At 42.5% G+C, this 19,851-nt stretch overlaps 1 protein-coding gene across 1 annotated transcript in view; it reads right to left on the reverse strand.

Moving 5' to 3' along the window:
* Positions 1–19,851, reverse strand: part of NAV3 (neuron navigator 3) — a gene marked incomplete in the record, with an annotated part of 918,952 nt that overhangs the window by 137,686 nt on the left and 761,415 nt on the right. Inside the window, 2 exon segments of the mRNA XM_073620003.1 lie at positions 12,132–12,194; positions 12,675–13,166. Of these exon segments, the coding sequence (XP_073476104.1) occupies positions 12,132–12,194; positions 12,675–13,166 (555 nt within the window).

The raw sequence follows: 19,851 nt of genomic DNA on the forward strand, positions 1-19,851 counted from the left end.
AGAAAGCCATAAGAAGTCCCATTTTCAGTTTGTAATAAGCCATGTGGGGACACAGCAATGTGTGGAAAAAGGTGCTCTGCTAAATTGAACTTTTTGGCCTAAAAGCAAAATGCTATGTGTGGCGGAAAACTAAAATTGTACATCTCCCTGAACACACCGTCCCCACCGTGAAACGTGGTTGCAACATCATGTTGTGGGGATGATTTTTTTCAGCAGGGACAGGGAAGCTGGTGAGAATTGATGGGAAGATGGATGGAGCCAAATACAGGGCAATCTTATGCCACGTACACACGACCAGACTTTACAGCATACTTGGTTCGGCGGACAATTCGATCGTGTGTGGCCTCCAGCGGACTTTTTTTCCCCAAAAGTTCGACGGACCTAGAAATGAAGCATGTTTCAAATCTTTTCGACGGACTCGAGTCCGGTTGAAAAGTCCGCTCGTCTGTATGCTAGTCCGACGGACAAAAAACGACGCTAGGGCAGCTATTGGCTACTGGCTATGAACTTCCTTGTTTTAGTCCGGTCGTACGCCATCACGTACAAATCCGTCGGACTTTGGTTGATCATGTGTAGGCAAGTCCGTTCATTCGGAAAGTCCATCATAAAGGAAAGGAAACCTGTTATGCCCCGTACACACGGTCGGATTTTCCGATGGACAATGTCCGATCGGAGCGTGTTGTCGGAAATTCCGACCGTGTGTAGGCAAAACAAGTTTGAGCCAACATCCGTCGGAAAAAATCCTAGGATTTTGTTGTCGGAATGTCCGAACAAAGTCCGACCGTGTGTACGGGGCATAAGAGTCTGCAAACGACTTGAGAGTGGGGTATAGGTTCACCTGAAAATTGCTGTTCACAGGCGCTCTCCATCCAATCTGACAGAGCTTGAGCTATTTTGAGCTATTTAACAAGAATGGGCAAAAATGTCACTCTCTAGATGTACAAAGCTGGTAGAGACATCCCCAAAAAGACTTGCAGCTGTAATTGCAGTGAAAGGTAGTTCTACAAAGTATTGACTCAGAGGGACTGAATACAAATGCACACCAGACTTTTCACATATTTATTGGTAAAAAAAAATTATCATTTTCTTTCCATTTCACAATTATGTGCCACTTTGTGTTGGTCTATCACATAAAATCCTGATAAAATACATTTACGTTTTTGGTTGTAACCTGACAAAATGTGGAAAATGTAAAGGGGTATGAATACTTTTTCAAGGCACTGTATATTGTATGTTTTGTCTTTCTTGCATTTTCATCAGGCAAATCACATACAGGAAATCTACAGAAATACACTCAGACAAATGCCTGACGTGTAACGCCTATTTTGTGTAAGTAAAGCATCAGTACATGTACTTACCCCTTAAATACACTATATTACAAAAGTATTGGGATGCCTGTCTTTACACACGTATGAACTTTAATGGCATCCTATTCTTATGCCCCGTACACACGGTCGGATTTTCCGATGGACATTGTCCGATCGGAGCGTGTTGTCGGAAATTCCGACCGTGTGTGGGCTCCATTGGACATTTTCCATCGGATTTTCCGACACACAAAGTTGGACAGCAGGAGATAAAATTTTCCGACAACAAAATCTGATCGCGTCAATTCCGACCGTGTGTGGCCTGTTCCGACGCACAAAGTGCCACGCATGCTCAGAAGAAATTCCAATACGGGACAGCTCGTTCTGGTAAACGTAGCATTCGGAATGGATACAGCACTTTCGTCACGCTGCAATGTTCAAAATGGTTTAATACAGCGCACTCTCTTCTTCTTTATAATGTGACAAGAATTAAGTAGTTTTGATGCTCATATTCACACACACTTCTCACAAACTTATTTCGTTACTATTTATCGGGATTCCCTCAATATATTTAGATTTCTCACATCTGACAACAAATTTTTTTTTTATTTTTGGACTTAAATGTAGATTTTTTTTTGTGTTTCTCTTTTTTATTTATTTTTTTTTTGGTGATTTTGATTTGTACTCCCGAAAATGTTTGTGTGTGTTTTTGGTGACAAGTTCCCACAACACCACTAATATGTTGTTCTATTTAATCTGTAGGAGATTGTTTGGTGTTGTTGTCCCTTGTTAATTTCACATTGTACTTTAGAAATGTACCTGAATCGTCACCAACAAACTGTCCTTTTTGGATGAAAACACACACAGGAGAGTAGAATTTCCCTAAAAAAATTTTATTAAGGGGTCACAACTATAAACAAAGAGGGAGGCAACGCTGGAGAAACTGCAGAAGTGGGTGAAGCCTTGGACCCCCAGGGCAGACATCAATTATTTAAAAGCAAAATTGGTGGCCTGAGGAGTCCTTATCTAAGGGAGGGCAGTGTGGTCCAGAATTCCCAGAGATCCGGAAAGCAGCAGATGACATCTGTGTCCCCAGGCTGTGGTCATACAAGAGACTGCAGCTTCTGTCAGACCAGACTGAACCCAGGGTCATCACTCTTTGGTCTTCTTTCCACGCTTCCTTACAGGCTTTGGCTGTGGTGGTGGAGTTGTGGCAGCAGGAGGAGGAGGAGGAGGAGGATCGTCCCTCTCAATAACATCCGTCTTGTGTGTCAGTTCCCCACTCAACCCCTTACGAAGGACTTTATAAATCAGGTCCTCAGAGATCTTGCGTTGGCCCTCCTGCATGCCCTGCAATTTTGTGGCAGCCATGCAGGCAAAGGCCTCTTCAGGACTGGGGAAGGCTCGGAGGGACGCTGAAGCCTCCTGGATCAGCCTGTACGCTGAATCCTGCACGGGACTCGGAGTGGCCTTCCTGGCTCGTTTATATGGCAGGCGGAGGGGAGGGACCTGAGACTCAGTCAGGCTGCGACTTGTCCCAGGCTTCTCTTGGCTGCCACTTAGCCCCGCCTCCTCCTGGCTGACACTAATCCCCGCCTCCTCCTGACTGCCACATTCCACAGCCTCCTCCTGGCTGAGGTCTTCCTGTGTATGAAAAAGGGACATAGTTTTAGTTTTTTATTCATCAATCACACACAATTTTCACCTCCTGACTGCTGCAAATTGAATGTTAACAAATATAACAGACTATCCTTCTGAGCCCAGCAGTTTTCATTCTTTTCCCAATTTTGGGTGCCCACTACTGTCTATTGATATGTAAAGTACTTTTTTTAATCAGCAATTAGTGATCAATAATAACATCTAATAAACATCATTTATTTATTGACCAGAAATCTGTAGAAGAATGCTATACCTGACTCCAGCTGGGCTCCTCCATTTCTTCCTGGCTGGAAGGCCCAGGTTGGACATCGGAAGCCTCAGCTGGGATGGAAGGAAGAGTGGAAGGAAGAGTAGAGAGGGATTCCCTGACTTCAGTGTGGTCTGACAGAAATCGCAGTCTCTCATAGTACCACAGCCTGGGGACATAAACGTCATCTGCTGCAGCTCCGGACCTCTGGGAATCTGTGACCTTCTTGCGCTCCCTAAGACAAGTGCTCCTCAGGCCACCAATTTTTGCTTTTAAATAGGGGATGGTTGCTGTGGGGACCACCGGCTTCACCAACTCCAGCAGTTTCTCCAGCGCTGCCTGCCTCTTCTGTTTGTGATTATAGTGGGGGTGTCTCACTTGCCACAGACAGGGCAGCTCCCTGTACTTGTCTATGAACAGGGGCAGGAAATTGTGGTTGTTGAACCCATCCATTTTCTCTGTAAGACACAACACAAGACAAAGCCTAATGTCAGGCCAAACTCCCCTAATCTTGTTACAATATAGGCTTCCACTTCGAAGCAGTATAGGCCCAAGTTTAGATCCTACCTTCGTTAGCACGATCGGCGTCTCCGATGCTCCTTCCTCCGCTCACAGATCGTACGTAAGACGCGCGTGTTACGATTTATACACACTGCGCATGCGTATAACTCCGCCCGCCCCTGACGTTCTTTCTAGTCTATTCCCCGCCCCTTTTCGTTCGGCGCAGTGGAGGAAGAGCACATGGCGGAGAGACAGCAGGATAGTGCTAAGTACAGCAACGAGGAGGAGGAGGAAAGGCTGGAGCCTGAAACGTCCCGATCCAGAAGGAGATTAAAGGACTCAAATATGTCCTTTGTGGAGATGGTGGAGATGGTGGACATCCTGAAGAAGGCCGACTATGATGGAAAGTATGGGCCTTACCCCAACCCCAATGTCAGAAAGGCCAAGATCATGGCGAAAGTGGTCAGGAGTCTGCACCGGAAATTCGGGGTACGACGATCGAAAGATCAGCTCAGGAAGCGGTGGTCGGACCTGAAATTACGAGAACATGAGCAGTACAGAAAGATCCGGAGAGTGCTGCAAAAAAGTAAGTAGTTGTGCTGTGTTCCTATTCTTTTTGTGTTTATTACGTGCGTGCTGCTCCATGTGCTTTTAGGAACTGTTGTACAGTTTAAAATGGCAACTTTCATGTTCATGGGCACATTATTCGTTCGGATCACACATTGTTATTTCGGACGATAAAATACCATTGTTTAGGCCATATGCATTTGGCCACCATTTTGACGCCCTACTTCATGGGCACATTATTCGTTCGGATCACACATTGTTATTTCGGACGATAAAATACCATTGTTTAGGCCATATGCATTTGGCCACCATTTTGACGCCCTATACTTGTCTTCAAAGAATTGTGTTGTGTAGATGGCTTTGTTACTAGAATGAAATGCAAACTAGATTGTGTGTAAGGAGAGGACACTGAGCAGCTGTTTTCACATCTTGACACTGGAGCACTAGTGTGGGACCCCAGAACACCATTTTTATTAGGGGGGCCACACAGGTGCTCCAGTGTATACTATAGGGGGGGGGCTACATCTGTGAAGCTTTTACCAAACAGGTAAAGTATTGCAGCTTGACAAAGGGCACTAAAAAAGCTACATCTTGGAACTCGGCTAAAATAGACAATTGTACCCCACTTCCAAGCAATGTTTCATCTTTATAGTTCTGACATTAAATATCTGTGTGCTAATTATACCATTTTTGTTTTACATAGGGGAGAAAAAACTCGGAGGACACCCCTCATCCCAGGAGACCAGAGCCCCCCCCCCTCTGGAAGAAGGGGAAATCCCCCCAACACAAGATGAGCAGGAGGAAGAAGAAGTGGTGGAAGTAGTCACCACAACAGGTGAGTGTCTGCAACCACAGGCTCAGACAAGAGATGGATGGCGGCATTTTTTTGAAAACTAATTTATTTTGGGTTCCTCTCTTTTTAGGTGATCGTGAGGTTGTGGATCCAGATCCTTTCACATCCGAAAGTGCCCAGATCCTGATCGGGGAGATCATGGGGTGTAATTTACAATTGGAAAACATCAAGCAAAACATCAATGATGTTATTCCAAAATATAAAAATTGATGTTTTGGGGCGAGTTTAAAACCCCTCCAAATCACTTTCTTCTTTTGAGTGCTACAATGTGCGAAATGTATTTGTGATTTTTCCCAAAGCCAAATTTGGAGGATGCACACAGTGTGCCAACATGTGCTATCTGCCATCACGGGAGATCAATGGACGCGTTTTGGGGGTGCAACCCCTTCCTCAATAATAAAGTAGCGGTGAGGAAGGGCTTTCTCCCCCAAAACACATCCCTTGATCCCCCCTGATGGCAGATAGCACATGTTGACATTGGGAAATTTGTGTGCATCTTCCAAATTTGGCTTTTCCAGGGGTGATTTCCCCCCATCTGAACGCAATATCAAACACAGTTCCTAAATACTCATGTCTGATATAGCCTTCCAGTTCTACCAAATGTGAACTTTGTAAGATCAAGATTTGTGTCTTTCTTGTTGGTTTTACACAGGCCTGTTTTCTATAAAATGGACATTTTGATTTTGGATAATGACACCACAAAAATTGTTATACAACAAACATGTTGGTTTGTCAGAAAAACCTTTGGTAAATGCACATGTGATTGTGCTGGTATTAAAAAGATTGCTCATCAAGAATGTGTGGATTATTGTCTCAACGCTACAACACTTTTGGGGTGATGTAATTGTTGTTTTATGAGAAAATGGGGGTTATTTCCTAAGGGGAAATCCACTTTGCACTACAAGTGCAGTTTCAGTGCAGTTGCAAGTGCACTTGTAGTGAAAAGTGTCTTTGCATTTAGTAAATAACAGCCAACAGTGCTTTGTATAAGGTTACACAATCACAACATTTTCTGCACTCCACAAATTTCTGTCAGGGTCAGCTCAAACAAACACAAGCAGTAAATGTCCACAAAGAAGAGCCTGGGGGGAGATGCCTGTCGAGAACTTGAGGTCCTGCAGGCTTCTCCCTGTGGCCAAATACCGCAAGGTAGCGATCAACCTCTGCTCCGGAGTGATGGCTTGCCTCATGCAGGTATCCTGCCTGCTAATATAGGGGGTCAACGAAGCCAAGAAACGGTGAAATACGGGGTCCGTCATCCTGAGAAAGTTCCTGAAATCATCAGGATTATTCTCACGGATCTCACGGAGCAAAGGCATATGACAGAACTGGTCACACTGAAGCAACCAATTCTTGGTCCATGAACTCCCCCCCACCCTGTTCATGGACTGGACTTGTGTCAAGGTCAGGACCCCAACACCAAGCCCCCGCACAGCACGAACTGTACGAGGAGTACGCATACGAAACATGGCTAGAAAACGGTCGGCTGCTCAGAACGAAGTAACAGAACGCACTGAAGAACAGCAAGGCCTGTGAAGAGCGACCTGAAAAACAGCAACGAGCAGGCAAGATCACACAGAAAACTCTGATACGAACTGACTGCACGCACTGAAGAGCAGATACAAACCCACAAGCACAAACTGAACGGCAGAAAATGATCTGAAAGCCACGAGTCTGAAAAAGCGCGAATCGTCTCTCACCAAACTTTTACTAACACGAGATTAGCAAAAGGAGCACAAAGGGTGCCACGCTTGGTTCTGAACCGGCCTTTTCTAGTCTCGTCGTACGTGGTGTACGTCACCGCGTTCTTGGCGATCGGAAATTCCGACAACTTTGTGCGACCGTGTGTAGGCAAAACAAGTTTGAGCCAACATCCGTTGGAAAAAATCCTAGGATTTTGTTGTCGGAATGTCCAAACAAAGTCCGACCGTGTGTACGGGGCATAAGTCCGTGTTCAATATTGAGTTGGCCCACCCTTTAGCAGCTATAACAGCTTCAACTCTTCTGGGAAGGCTGTCCACAAGGATTAGGAGTGTGTCCATGGGAATGTTTGACCATTCTTCCAGAAGCACATTTGTGAGGTCAGGCACTGATGTGGACGAACAGGCCTGGCTCACAGTCTCCGCTCTAATTCATCCCAAAGGTGTTCTATCAGTTGAGTTGCAGGCCAGTCAAGTTCCTCCACCCCAAACTCGCTCATTTATATTTTTATGGACCTTGTTTGTGCACTGGTGCGCAGTCATGTTGGAACAGGAAGCGGCCATCCCCAAATTGTTGCCACAAAGTTGGGAACATGAAATTGTCCAAAATATCTTGGTATACTGACGCCTTAAGAGTTCCCTTCACTGGAACTAATGCCGCGTACACATGAGGGGACTTTTCGACCGGACTGGTCCGACGGACTATCCGACGGACTTTCAACGGACTTTCCAAATGCACGGACTTGCCTACACACGATCACACCAAAGTCCGACGGATTCGTACGTGATGACGTACGACCGGACTAAAATTAGGAAGTTGATAGCCAGTAGCCAATAGCTGCCCTAGTGTTGGTTTTAGTCCTTCGGACTAGCATACAGACGAGCTGATTTTTCGACCAGACTCGAGTCCGTCGGAAAGATTTGAAACATGTTTTTTTTGGGAAAAAAAAGTCCGCTGGAGCCCACACACGATTGAATTGTCCGACAGGGTCCAATCCGCCGAACCAAGTCTGCCGGAAAGTCCGCTCGTGTGTACGCGGCATTAGAGGCCAAGCCCAACCCCACAACATAATCCCCCCTCCACCAAACGATTTGGACCAGTGCACAAAGCAAGGTCCATAAAGACATGGATGAGTGAGTTTGGGGTGGAGGAACTTGACTGGCCTGCATAGTCCTGACCTTAACCCGATAGAACACCTCTGGGGTGAATTAGAGTGGAGACTGTGAGCCAGGCCTTCTTGTCCAACATTAGTGCCTGACCTCACAAATGCACTTCTGAAAGAATGGTCAGAATTTTCATAGACACACTCCTAAACCTTGTGGACAGCCTTCCCAGAAGAGTTGAAGCTGTTATAGCTGCAAAGGGTGGGCCAACTTAATATTGAACCCTACGGACTAACACTGGGGTGTCATTAAAATTCATGTGCGTGTAATGGCAGGCATCACAATACTTTTGGTAATATAGTGTATATTGTGGCAAGATCATTTTTGTTAACTATTTTTTATAGTGCCAGTTCTTGCTGTGCCAAACATTTGATCCAGTAATGTGATTTTATCCAACATTCCAAACATGCTCCCAGCATCATGTCTCCACTGCTATAAAAAGAGCTCATGAACTTACTCATATCATGAGAATGGAGGAGCTAACTACCAGCTTACAAGAATGACACTTGAAGTTTACAGCAATATGGTTTGCTGGAACTGAGTTTTCCGGCTCATCTAAACTTTTATACCAGATTTCAAGCCAGACACCCATCTCACTTACTCATCTTCCTGTCCCTCTCCATTGTTCTCTTTCTTCTCTTTTGATTTCTTTTCCTCTTTTGCTTTTTTGCTCTTTTTTACTTTTTTTACTTTTCTCCTTTAAGACTTTCTGAATACCGTATTTATCGGCATATAACACACACAGGCGTATAACACGCACATTCATTTTAAGAGGGATGTTTCAGGAAAAAACTTAAATTTTAACCCCTTCCCGCCGACCGAACGTACATATGCGTACTCGGCTTTCCGGGGTTATACCGGGATGATGCCCGCAGCTGCAGGCATCATCCCAGTAGCGTTGTTTTCAGCGGTCAATTGGCTACACGAGTATAACAACCGATGCGGCTAAAAGCCGATCGGCTGTTATACCGGAGGAGCGGGAGGGGACATCCCCCCCTCCCGCCGCCTCCCGCCGCTGTTACCGGGCCTCCCGTGCAATCGGGAGGCCCGGTGTCCGTTCGGCTGCCTTCGGCGGCTGGGGTGGGCTGGAACTAAGCTGCGAGCGGCTTCGTTCCAGCCTTCTTCTTGTAAATGCGGAAGCGACGTCATGACGTCACTTCCCGTTTACTCGGCTGCCAATGGCGCCGGATTTAAAAAAGTACACAGTATTCAGAATCGCCGTTTTCGGCGATCTGAATACTTTGAAGTGTAAAGGAGGGATGGGGGGTCTTTTAGACCCCCCATCCCTCCATAAAGAGTACCTGTCACCACATATTACTGTCACAAGGGATGTTTACATTGCTTGTGACAGCAATAAAAGTAAAAAAAAAAAAAAAAAAATTTTAAACACAATTTATAAAGTACAAAAATAAATAAATAAAAAAAAAAAAAAAATTTTTAAAGTGCCCCTGTCCCCGCGAGCTCGCGCAGCGAAGAAAACGCATACGGAAGTCGCACCCGCATATGTAAACGGTGTTCAAACCACACATGTGAGGTATCGCCACGATCGTCAGAGCGAGAGCAATAATTCTAGCCCTAGACCTTCTCTGTAGCTCAAACCTGGTAACCGTAAAAAATTTTTAAATCGTCGCCTATGGAAATTCAAAGGTACCGTAGTTCGTCGCCATTCCACGAGTGCGTGCAATTATAAAGGGTGACATGTTTGGTATCTATTTACTCGGCGTAACATCATCTTTCACATTATACAAAAAAATTGGGGTAACTTTACTGTTTGGATTTTTTAAAATTCATGAAAGTGTCACTTTTCCAAAAATTTGCGTTTAAAACACCGCTGCACAAATACCGTGTGATAAAAAATATTGCAACAATCGCCATTTTATTCTCTAGATTCTCTGCTAAAAAAATATATATAATGTTTGGGGGTTCTAAGTCATTTTCTAGCAAAAAATACGGATTTTAACTTGTAAACACCAAATTTCAAAAATAGGCTTAGTCATGAAAGGGTTAAATAAGGAACTTTGAAGCAAAATAAGGGTCAGTGCCCATCTGCAGCCTCACCATTGCCATCAATGCAGCCTGATTAATGCCCACCTGCAGCCTTACAAGTGCCATCAATGCAACCTTATTAGTCCACATCATTACAGCCTCACCATTGCCATCAATGTAGCAGCCTCGCCATTGCCATAAATGCAGCAGCCTCGCCATTGCCATCTATTGACTTCCTATTACAGAGGCCGCCAAGTAAACAGGAGATTCTCACTGTATGTAATCTGATGGCACTCACCCCCCCCCCCCCCCCCCCGTTGCCTTCGAGGCAGCTGAAATTGAAGTATTGGCGTATAACACGCACACGCTATTTGCACCCAATTTTCATGGTGAAAAAGTGAGTGTTATAGGCCAATAAATACAGTATTTTGCTATTTGACTCCTATTTTTTAGAGGTACAAGTGACTCAACATAAAAAAAGGGGGATTTTAGAGGTGTTGAATCCTTCTGTCTGAATAATACACCAATACGCTTATATTCTTTTTTTTAGGAATGTACAGTAGATGTATTGGTGTATTATTCTGACAGAAGGATTAAACACCTCTAAAATATCCCCTTTTTTTGAAATGTTTTTTTTCTATATTAATTTGGGATGTGGTGTTGACAATACAACTGGACTCACTTATATTCAATGACTCAACATAAAAAAACTCTGTTTGAGTTTATTAACACATGTTGGGAATGCATTGTATGAATATAATTACACAGACATCTTTGAATTATCTATGACTATATCATAGTGCTCTCAGGACTGTATACCATTTGCAGGATTGTGACGTAAACATTGTATCACTGAGATCCTTCCATATTGCTCTTTGCCTAATGACTTTATTTTTCTGTACACTTTTGTATGTCTAAAAACCCCAAAAAAACTTCTTAGAAAAAAACTCATAAATGCATGAATTTTGATATAACACTTCCTACATGTCTGCAGTGTGGCACCATCCTAAATAATAAATGTCTGGGTAGCGAGGACTGGCACTTTCTTGCATTGCAGACTACTAAATCTCCTTTATATTCCATGAAATATATATATTATGCTATCGTTTATGTGAAATAACAATCAACAACAAATAACACACTTTCAAAGCTGTACACAAAAGATTGATGAAATGAACCAAATACAAAAGCAAGCAGTGAAAAGTCAAGATTTGTTAGTATCTGAAAGGACATTGTTTAATGCAGAGAACCATTACCAATGCTTGATTTGCATACAGGAAAAATGATCATACTAGTTAGCTTGAAAAGATCATATTTTAAAATATGAAAGACAAAAAATAGAAATTGATTTAATTAGCACTAGGTATAGCTGTCATGTATGCACAGATTTATATCAGATCAAGGTGTGTTGCTTTGAAAAGCAGTCACGTAACCATTGCTTGCCCCCTGAACAAAAGTTAAACCTGGATCAGTGTTCTCTGTGATAGACACAGTCAGTTGGGTTTATATAATGAACCTACACAAAAAATAAAGATGATGTATAAAGCGCAGTATGTGAAAGCAACCAAAGAGAAATTGCTCCTTATTTAACTGAATACACAGAAATCCCACTGATAACTATAGTGTTGGATCTAGTTCTACTTTGCACACTAATTATCCATCACTTATTAGATAAGTCCCAGTACATTCTGAATAGACATTTAATGCAAAAATGGAATGCAGAAAAAAAGTAGACATTTATGAGATTGGGTTCATTCCTAAAACAAATACTAGGCTCACATATAATAGGCTTCTAACATATGAAAATGCTGCCAAAATCATGGTGTCCCAGATGCCTTTTATTTCTAGCCCATGAACCATGACCATTTTTATTACCCAGTTTTAGGACTAATAAATTAACCTGAATGTGTTTATCATAGAGATTAATGATCCATAGATGTATTGTAACAAGAGAACATTGAAACACACCAAAGATACATGTACAAATGCCAATGAGCACACACCCTTTAAGGTCAGCTTGTTGCATACAATATACTGGGGAAAGACAGTTGATCAGCACTGAACAGAGAAGGTAGTTGAATAGACTAACAGAAAGCAAGAGACGCCCAAAGTGTACTAAGGCAGCGGTCATGCTCAAGGATTAGTTATACCTTAGTCCCTTTTTGGGCAGGGTGTTTCGATCAAGTTGCATACTGTTAAGATAAAGAAAACCCCTACAAACAAGACAAAAACCATTAGGATAAAAATTGCAAAATACATAAAGTAATATAGAGACATAGAAACCTAGAAAAGCAAAGGCAGAAAAAGACTGAGTAGTCCATCAAGTCTGCCTTTTTTTTTGGGGGGGGGGGGGGGGTATACTTTCTTCTGTTTTGATTCATGATACAATGCTAAAGAAAAAGAAGGCTTGACATATGTTTGCAGATATTTGGCAGACTGCCATTTAACACTACTATGCAACAAGGAAGCTCTGTCCCATTGATTTTTCACTGATGTCATTTTTTAACACATGACCCTTAAATTTCTATGGAAGTAAAGATAATGGATACCTCATTTTTAATTGTCTTAAACGTTTATGGATTTTCCAAATTTTGACACACAAACCTATAGGATTATTAATGCTATTATGTATTCCTTCTGTGGCAGGTAACACTAGCAAACTTTAAGCCTAGGCACTTACAGTATATCCTTACCTCTCAGACAGGGTTGATCTAACACTCCCAGTTCTCATCAGCATACTTTGAAGTTCCTGTGTACTTGCAGTCAATCCAGATAGGGAACTATGATGACTTAGGGGTAAATCAATGGACTCGGAGCTGGTATGAAGGCTTGTCATAGACTGGTAACTTGGGGTATCCTTACTTCCAGCAGAGGAGCTGCTCAAATTTGTTGTCCACACTTGGCCACCTGAAGTAAATGAGTGAACTGATGCTGGACTTGAGGCCAATGAATGTCCTAGGCTTATGACATCAGGAGTTAATTCATTGGGTTTGCTGAACAAGGGGCTGCTGCCTCCGCTTTGTCCACCAGCACTGCCCATGCTACCTGTACCAGATGAAGGGGAATCCAAGCTGCCCTGTCTAGCCAGGGATGTATTGCTGGGGCTAGAAATCACAGAAGAAGACTTCACACCATCACTGCTTGCAGAAGAAGAAGGTTTACTCCCTGCTTTTGCACCAAATAACCTTCAAATGAAAACAAAAAGTACTTTACTGTAATATAAGAATTATTATATATACAACATAAAATATGCTTTTGATCATCAAACTTTTTTTTTACCTTCCCTCCCCCTGGATGTAAATAACCAAGCATTACAACGGACTGGACTTTAGAGAAATCTGCTGGAGTATAACTAACAGGAGTGCACAGAGCAAAACTGTAACAAGGTGTATCATGTCATGAGAAGGTCCCAAACTTCATACTGACTTCACATTATTTTAGTTAGAGCAAATATGGCATAGATGGCTTACTATATCTAAAGATATAACAATAAAAATAGTCTATTGTATCAATTGAATACTTGGCACCCTCTTAACTAGGAGTCACTGCAAGATACGTGGTAGTCCTTATTCTGTATTTGTACCAGAGCTTTATGGTTTTTGGATTTGCCTTTGGATAATTGTCAGTATGAATAGAATGCTATGCGAATTGCTTGTTTATGTTTTTTTTGCATGGAAAAGCTAAATTGCATGCAAGTTATATTAATGGTGTGTTCATTACGTAAAAGCTCATTTAAAAAAATGACTGCGTGAGTTAAAACCCCTTAAATAGTTTTAGCATCCGCCTTAATTTTGTTAGGCATCTATTGAGTGGAACAGATAAAATAATGTTTCATCAGATACAATACAGATTCATGAGATAAAGGCTTTCAATATCTAAAAACTATTTGGTAAAAAAAGAACAAATTTACACTTATGCTATATTTATCCATGTGGGAAAAAAATGATCACGAGAAAAAAAAAAATAATGAACACAGCTATAATAGCCATACGTCTTAGTGAACTGATCCCAATGTCACTTGCAGTTAGAGTTTTTTTCATAAATTCAGACTGAAAAGTTCTACATTTGCCCACAAGAGGGAGTCAGACATTTTAAAATAATTTTTATGCAGTAAATTTTGATAAAAAGAAAAGAAGTAAAATTGACACGGTAGCTACACACATTATCTCTATTAATCCAAGTGGGAAATAACGGAATAGATTTGATTTTGATTCAAAAGATGTGCAAGAGAAACAGCTTTTAATTCAGTAAGGAGCTAAGAAATCATACAGACATGACTGCATCTTACCCTTGGCAAATTGATTCTTTTGTTTTTTTCTTACCTAGTCTTAAGGTAACTGATATCTATCAAAGTCATATGAAATGTCATTCTTTATATCATACATACTCTTTACGCTATACAAATGAGATTTCACACATTCTTTTATATTTGATTTCGAGAGATGAGAAAATTTTACACAGTTTTAGTTCTCAGAAATGGTTCCATACCAAATCATGGTCCTTATTTACAGATGACAGTTCTTCTAACCAAGACATAAACTGAAGAAAGAGCACTTGACAAAGTTTCCCCAGAGATTGTCAGAGAAAGAGCAGTGGTGTAGAGAATAACCTTTTAACTCTACTACAGAGGCTATACAACACAAATGGCAGAAAAGCATACAGTACTGTACAATAGTATCATCTAAAGGTAAAGTAGTCTGCCTCTTTACTTTAAAGCACCAACAAGCTACAAAAAAGCTTAGAGAGTTTGCAATAGAGTTCATCCCCTTGCAATTTTCACCAGAAGAGAGATTCCAGAAGTTATGCTATCCAGAGACATATTGGATCTATACACTTAACACCCTAGCATCAATTCTAAATAAGGATTTGGAAATTAGTACTATCTTGTAAAATTTACCTAACCCTACATTGCTCTAGTTCTTTGAACCCAGTTTTATAAATTCTTAGAAAAACTTCTTAGAAACTAGTTGTTTTTTTTTTTTTTTTTACCATGTTTTATTATCTGCCTGAGTTTATATACAGTTATCTCACAAAAGTGAATACACCCCTCACATTTTTGTAAATATTTTATTCTATCTTTTCATGTGACAACACTGAAGAAATTACACTTTGCTACAATGTAAAGTAGTGAGTGTACAGCTTGTATAACAGTGTAAATTTGCTGTCCCCTCAAAATAACTCAACGCACAGCCATTAATGTCTAAACCGCTGGCAACAAAAGTGAGTACACCCCTAAGTGAAAATGTCCAAATTGTGCCCAAAGTGTAAATATTTTGTATGGCCACCATTATTTTCCAGCACTGCCTTAACCCACTTGGGCATGGAGTTCACCAGAGCTTCACAGAATGCCACTGGAGTCCTCTACCACTCCTCCATGATGACATCACAGAGCTGGTGGATGTTAGAGACCTTGCACTCCTCCACCTTCCGTTTGAGGATGCCCGACAGACGCTCAATAGGGTTTAGGTCTGGAGACTTGCTTGGCCAGTTCATCACCTTTACCCTCAGGTTCTCTAGCAAGGCAGTGGTCATCTTGGAGGTGTGTTTGGGGTCGTTATCACTTTGGAATACTGCCCTGTGACCCAGTCTCTGAAGGGAGGGGATCATGCTCTGCTTCAGTATGTCACAGTACATGTTGGCATTCATGGTTCCCTCAATGAACTGTAGCTCCCCAGTGTCGGCAGCACTCATGCAGCCCCAGACCATGACACTCCCACCACCATGCTTGACTGTAGGCAAGACACACTTGTCTTTGTACTTCTCACCTGGTTGCGGCCACACACGCTTGACACCATCTGAAACAAATAATTTTATCATGGTCTCATCAGACCACAGGACATGGTTCCATTAATCCATGTCCTTAGTCTGCTTGTCTTCAGCAAACTGTTTGCGAGCTTTCTTGTGAATCATCTTTAGAAGAGGCTTCCCTCTGGGATGACAGCCATGCAGACCAATTTAATGCCGTGTGCGGCGTATGGTCTGAACACTGACAGGCTGACCCCCCCACCCCCTCAACCTCTGCAGCAATGCTGGCAGCACTCAAAAGTTTATTTCCCAAAGACAACCTCTGGATATGAGGCTGAGAATGTGCACTCAAGTTCTTTGGCCGACCATGGCGAGGCCTATTCTGAGTGGAACCTGTCTTGTTAAACCGCTATATGGTCTTGGCCACCATGCTACCACCAGGCCACCAGGGTCTTTGTGCGACTAGACGCGCTCCTAACGGAGCGCATTCGGCGCAGTACAAATCCCATATCAAATCAAATCAAATGCTGCAGCTCAATTTCAGGGTCTTGGCAATCTTCCTATAGCCTAGGCCATCTTTTTGTAGAACAATTCTTTTTTTTAGATCCCTAGAGAGTCCTTTGCCATGAGGTGCCATGTTGAACTTCCACTGACCAGTATGAGAGAGTGAGAGCGATAACACCAAATTTAACACATCTGCTCACCATTCACACCTGAGACCTTGTAACACTAACAAGTCACATGACAGCGGGGAGGGAAAATGGCTATTCGGGCCCAATTTGGACATTTTCACTTAGGGGTGTAATCACTTTTGTGATTTAGACATTAATGGCTGTGTGTTGAGTTATTTTGTGGGGACAGCAAATTTACACTGTTATACAAGCTGTACACTCACTACTTTTTCTATTTCTTCAGTGTTGTCACATGAAAAGATGTAATAAAATATTTACAAAAATGTGAGGGGTGTACTCACTTTTGTGAGATACTGTATATTTATTTACATACATATATATATATATTATTTGTAAGGACAGGCTTTTATTGAACATTTAATCTCTTGACAGTATTAGCGCTAATTCACACCAGCCACTGTCTTGTCTTGTCTGGTGGTATCACCTCAATGGCGATGCGCCAATCTCGGCACATCACACTGTTCACTTTTTAAATGAACTTTACTGAAATGTCACAGAGGCAGTGGATTTCATGCAGTACTTTTTTCAGTGCACACCACTCAGCACTGTGGTGTGTACTGGGCACACCGGCGACAAGGCATTTTTCCTTGTCATGCAGTGGGACTGCGCTGGAATAGGCATCCAACACAGTCCCGCCGCATCTGGTGTGAATATGCTCTTATGATCGCTAGGTAATTATATCCTCATTATTTTCCTTGCCCCTGTTTAAGGCTCCTTTCACACCTGAGCAACTTGGATCGCGGGAATTGCGGGCAGAATTGCGGCGATTCCAGAATTACGGCAAAATGCGGAACACGTTTGCGATGCTATTATTTCCTAATGGCACCCTGAATGCGGTGCAATTTTGTCGCGATTGTCGAGTGACAAAACGCGCTACAATTGTGGCAAAAATTGCAAACACAAATGCTCCTGGCTCTGTGCCAAAATTTGGTACATGAGCTTCTTTGGAGCGCTTTTTGGAGCGGAGGGAGGCCCATTCAAATGAATGGTGCCACTCCATAAACGTTCCACTAAAACAACAAAAACAGCTAAAAAAACTGCACTGCAGTAGCTGTCGCTAGGCTATGCTCAGGTGTGAATGGAGCCTTAATTCCTATGTTCTGGCACCTATTATCACATTGTTTCCCCCAAGCTTTTATACATTGTTACAATGTTTTTTTCATTCAAAACATCCTTTGAGATCCAGCATTTGAAATGAAAAAATCCTATAGCTTTAGTTACCTCATCTGTAATGAAGTATGTCCTACAATTCATGTGCAAAACATGTAAGCCATGCCTCCCTTGCTTGTACGTATAGTGCTCCTCATGTTCTTTATGGTTTATGTGAATAAAGGCATTTGGATCTCAGTTTGGTGTGCAGCCATCTGGACTTTCCTTTCATTATGCCCTATGTTTGTCGGCAGCTGGATCCTGGAGAAATCTTCTGTGCAGTGATGGCAAGCCCTCTTCTTGCTGGTGAACTTCCGGTGCTGCAGGAGTTTTCTGTGAAGCTGTAGTGAACAAGCTCCCAACGGTGAAAATTTGTTTCATAATATATACGCTGCATGTAACACAATCTATGATTGTTGGAGAGCCTGATAAATTACATGATTCTCTCCCCCCATTCATAGATTGTACAGGGAGGTGGGGGCAGGTCCCTGTCGGGAGCATGACCACTGCAGCCACAGAGTGGTTGACCATCACAGCACCAGAAGCTCAGCGACAGGAAGTCCTGTCATCTCTGCACAGCAGATTTCTACAGGATCCAGCTGCCTGAACCACATAGCACATCCTTTATAACAGACAAATTATGTCACTGAAGCTATAGAGATTTTTTCTTGTGCTAAATGTCACCTTAAAAATGGTTTACTTTTGCTACCTATTCAGTAAGTGCGTGTGTCCGGGGGGCGATGAGTCAGGACCCCAGGGATAAGAAGTTTTGGGCAGAAGATTCTCTACTTTGCCATCAGCGTTGAACTTGCACAACTTGCTCACCTGCACTGCTCTGAGTTTTAACTGAGTTTTTTCACTGGCAAAAATTTCATCAATCTGCTAAAATGTAGGCCTTGCCTTGACATTCATCTGGGTCAAGTGTTTGCACTGCTTTTTAAGAAAGAGTACATTAATGGCTAATTACAAACCTCACTACTAGTGAAGTTTGTAACTATTAATGTAACTATAGCCCCAGTTGGGGCACACTCTGGACTACAGCTGCACAGACTAGGCTGCCACTGACAGTGTCACACATGCTGCAGCCACTCCGACACAGCCAGTGCTGCAGCTGTTCTCCCTCTCCTTACCTGCCAGCGAGGAGAGAGGGCAGAGAGAGACAGAGCACTGGACATTTGCAGGGCTGTATACAGCCACAGAAAGAGCTAGATGAAAGCCCCACCCATCCCAGGACCACACAGAGGAAGAGGAAACTGAGCTGCTGTGGATTGTAGAAAGGACAAAATCTGCTGGGAGGAACTATGACTTGTGGGAAATCTGAACCTGTACTACAGATTGGCTCTGGAACTGCATATCCCGGTATTACTAGAGTTCTGTGGACATAAAAAGGAAAAACTGTTCTTGAGCTAGAGGCAATCTAAGAGAAGGCATGGTGGAACACACACTGTAGCAGGCTCCTGTTGGGTAATTTTGCCGCAGTGTAGGGAATGCAGAGAGGGTGAGTAACAGAAATGTCCTGGTTTGTGGAAAAGCCACTGTTGAGCATTGTGTCATTGGCGCATCGAGGAAAGGAAATCACTGCAGATGACATAGATGAACCCCAGACAGAGAGCAGGAGGATTCAGGTCATCACCCTAGGTGTTAGTGAGATGCTGCTGGTTGTACCCTACCACACCTTACTTAAAGAAACAGTATTACTTACTGGGGATGCTGTTCAGATACCTACACCTGGGTTCAGAGGGACCTAATTTTGAGGACTCCAATGTCAGATTAGGGTGTATTGGCCACTAAGGAAGGGTTTGACAAAGACTACTGGACAATTGTCAGAGCATTACTTTTAGAGAGGACCTTCCCCATTATAGGGATTAGGGGTAATGAAAACGTCTATTGTCATTTTCTATTCATTGGTTGTTGAATTATAATTTATTGTTGTAATATGTATTCCCTCCCAGCCATGGTACATCAGAGGGTAAGGCATTGCTGGGACGGTTATTGAGATTCCAGGACCCGAGGGGAGCTAAACAACAGCAGCTCCTTCGCAGGTAAGCATTTCAGATTTGAATGTATGCTTCTAAAACAGAATTTCTAAATTGCAAAAATGTTATTGGAAGCAGTCATACAAAAAAAAAAAACATACTCAAGCAAATGAGGTTATTGTATTTCTAACTATACATCATATATCCCAGGAGACACAGTCATTCATTGGGAAAAGAGAAAGGGAACGGGACCAGGCGGAGCCTTATTGGAAAGCCACTGACTTATCCAGAACAGCTGGCAGCTTACC

This window comes from Aquarana catesbeiana, linkage group LG03, assembly GCF_042186555.1.
Source record: "Aquarana catesbeiana isolate 2022-GZ linkage group LG03, ASM4218655v1, whole genome shotgun sequence".
NCBI lineage: Eukaryota > Metazoa > Chordata > Amphibia > Anura > Ranidae > Aquarana > Aquarana catesbeiana.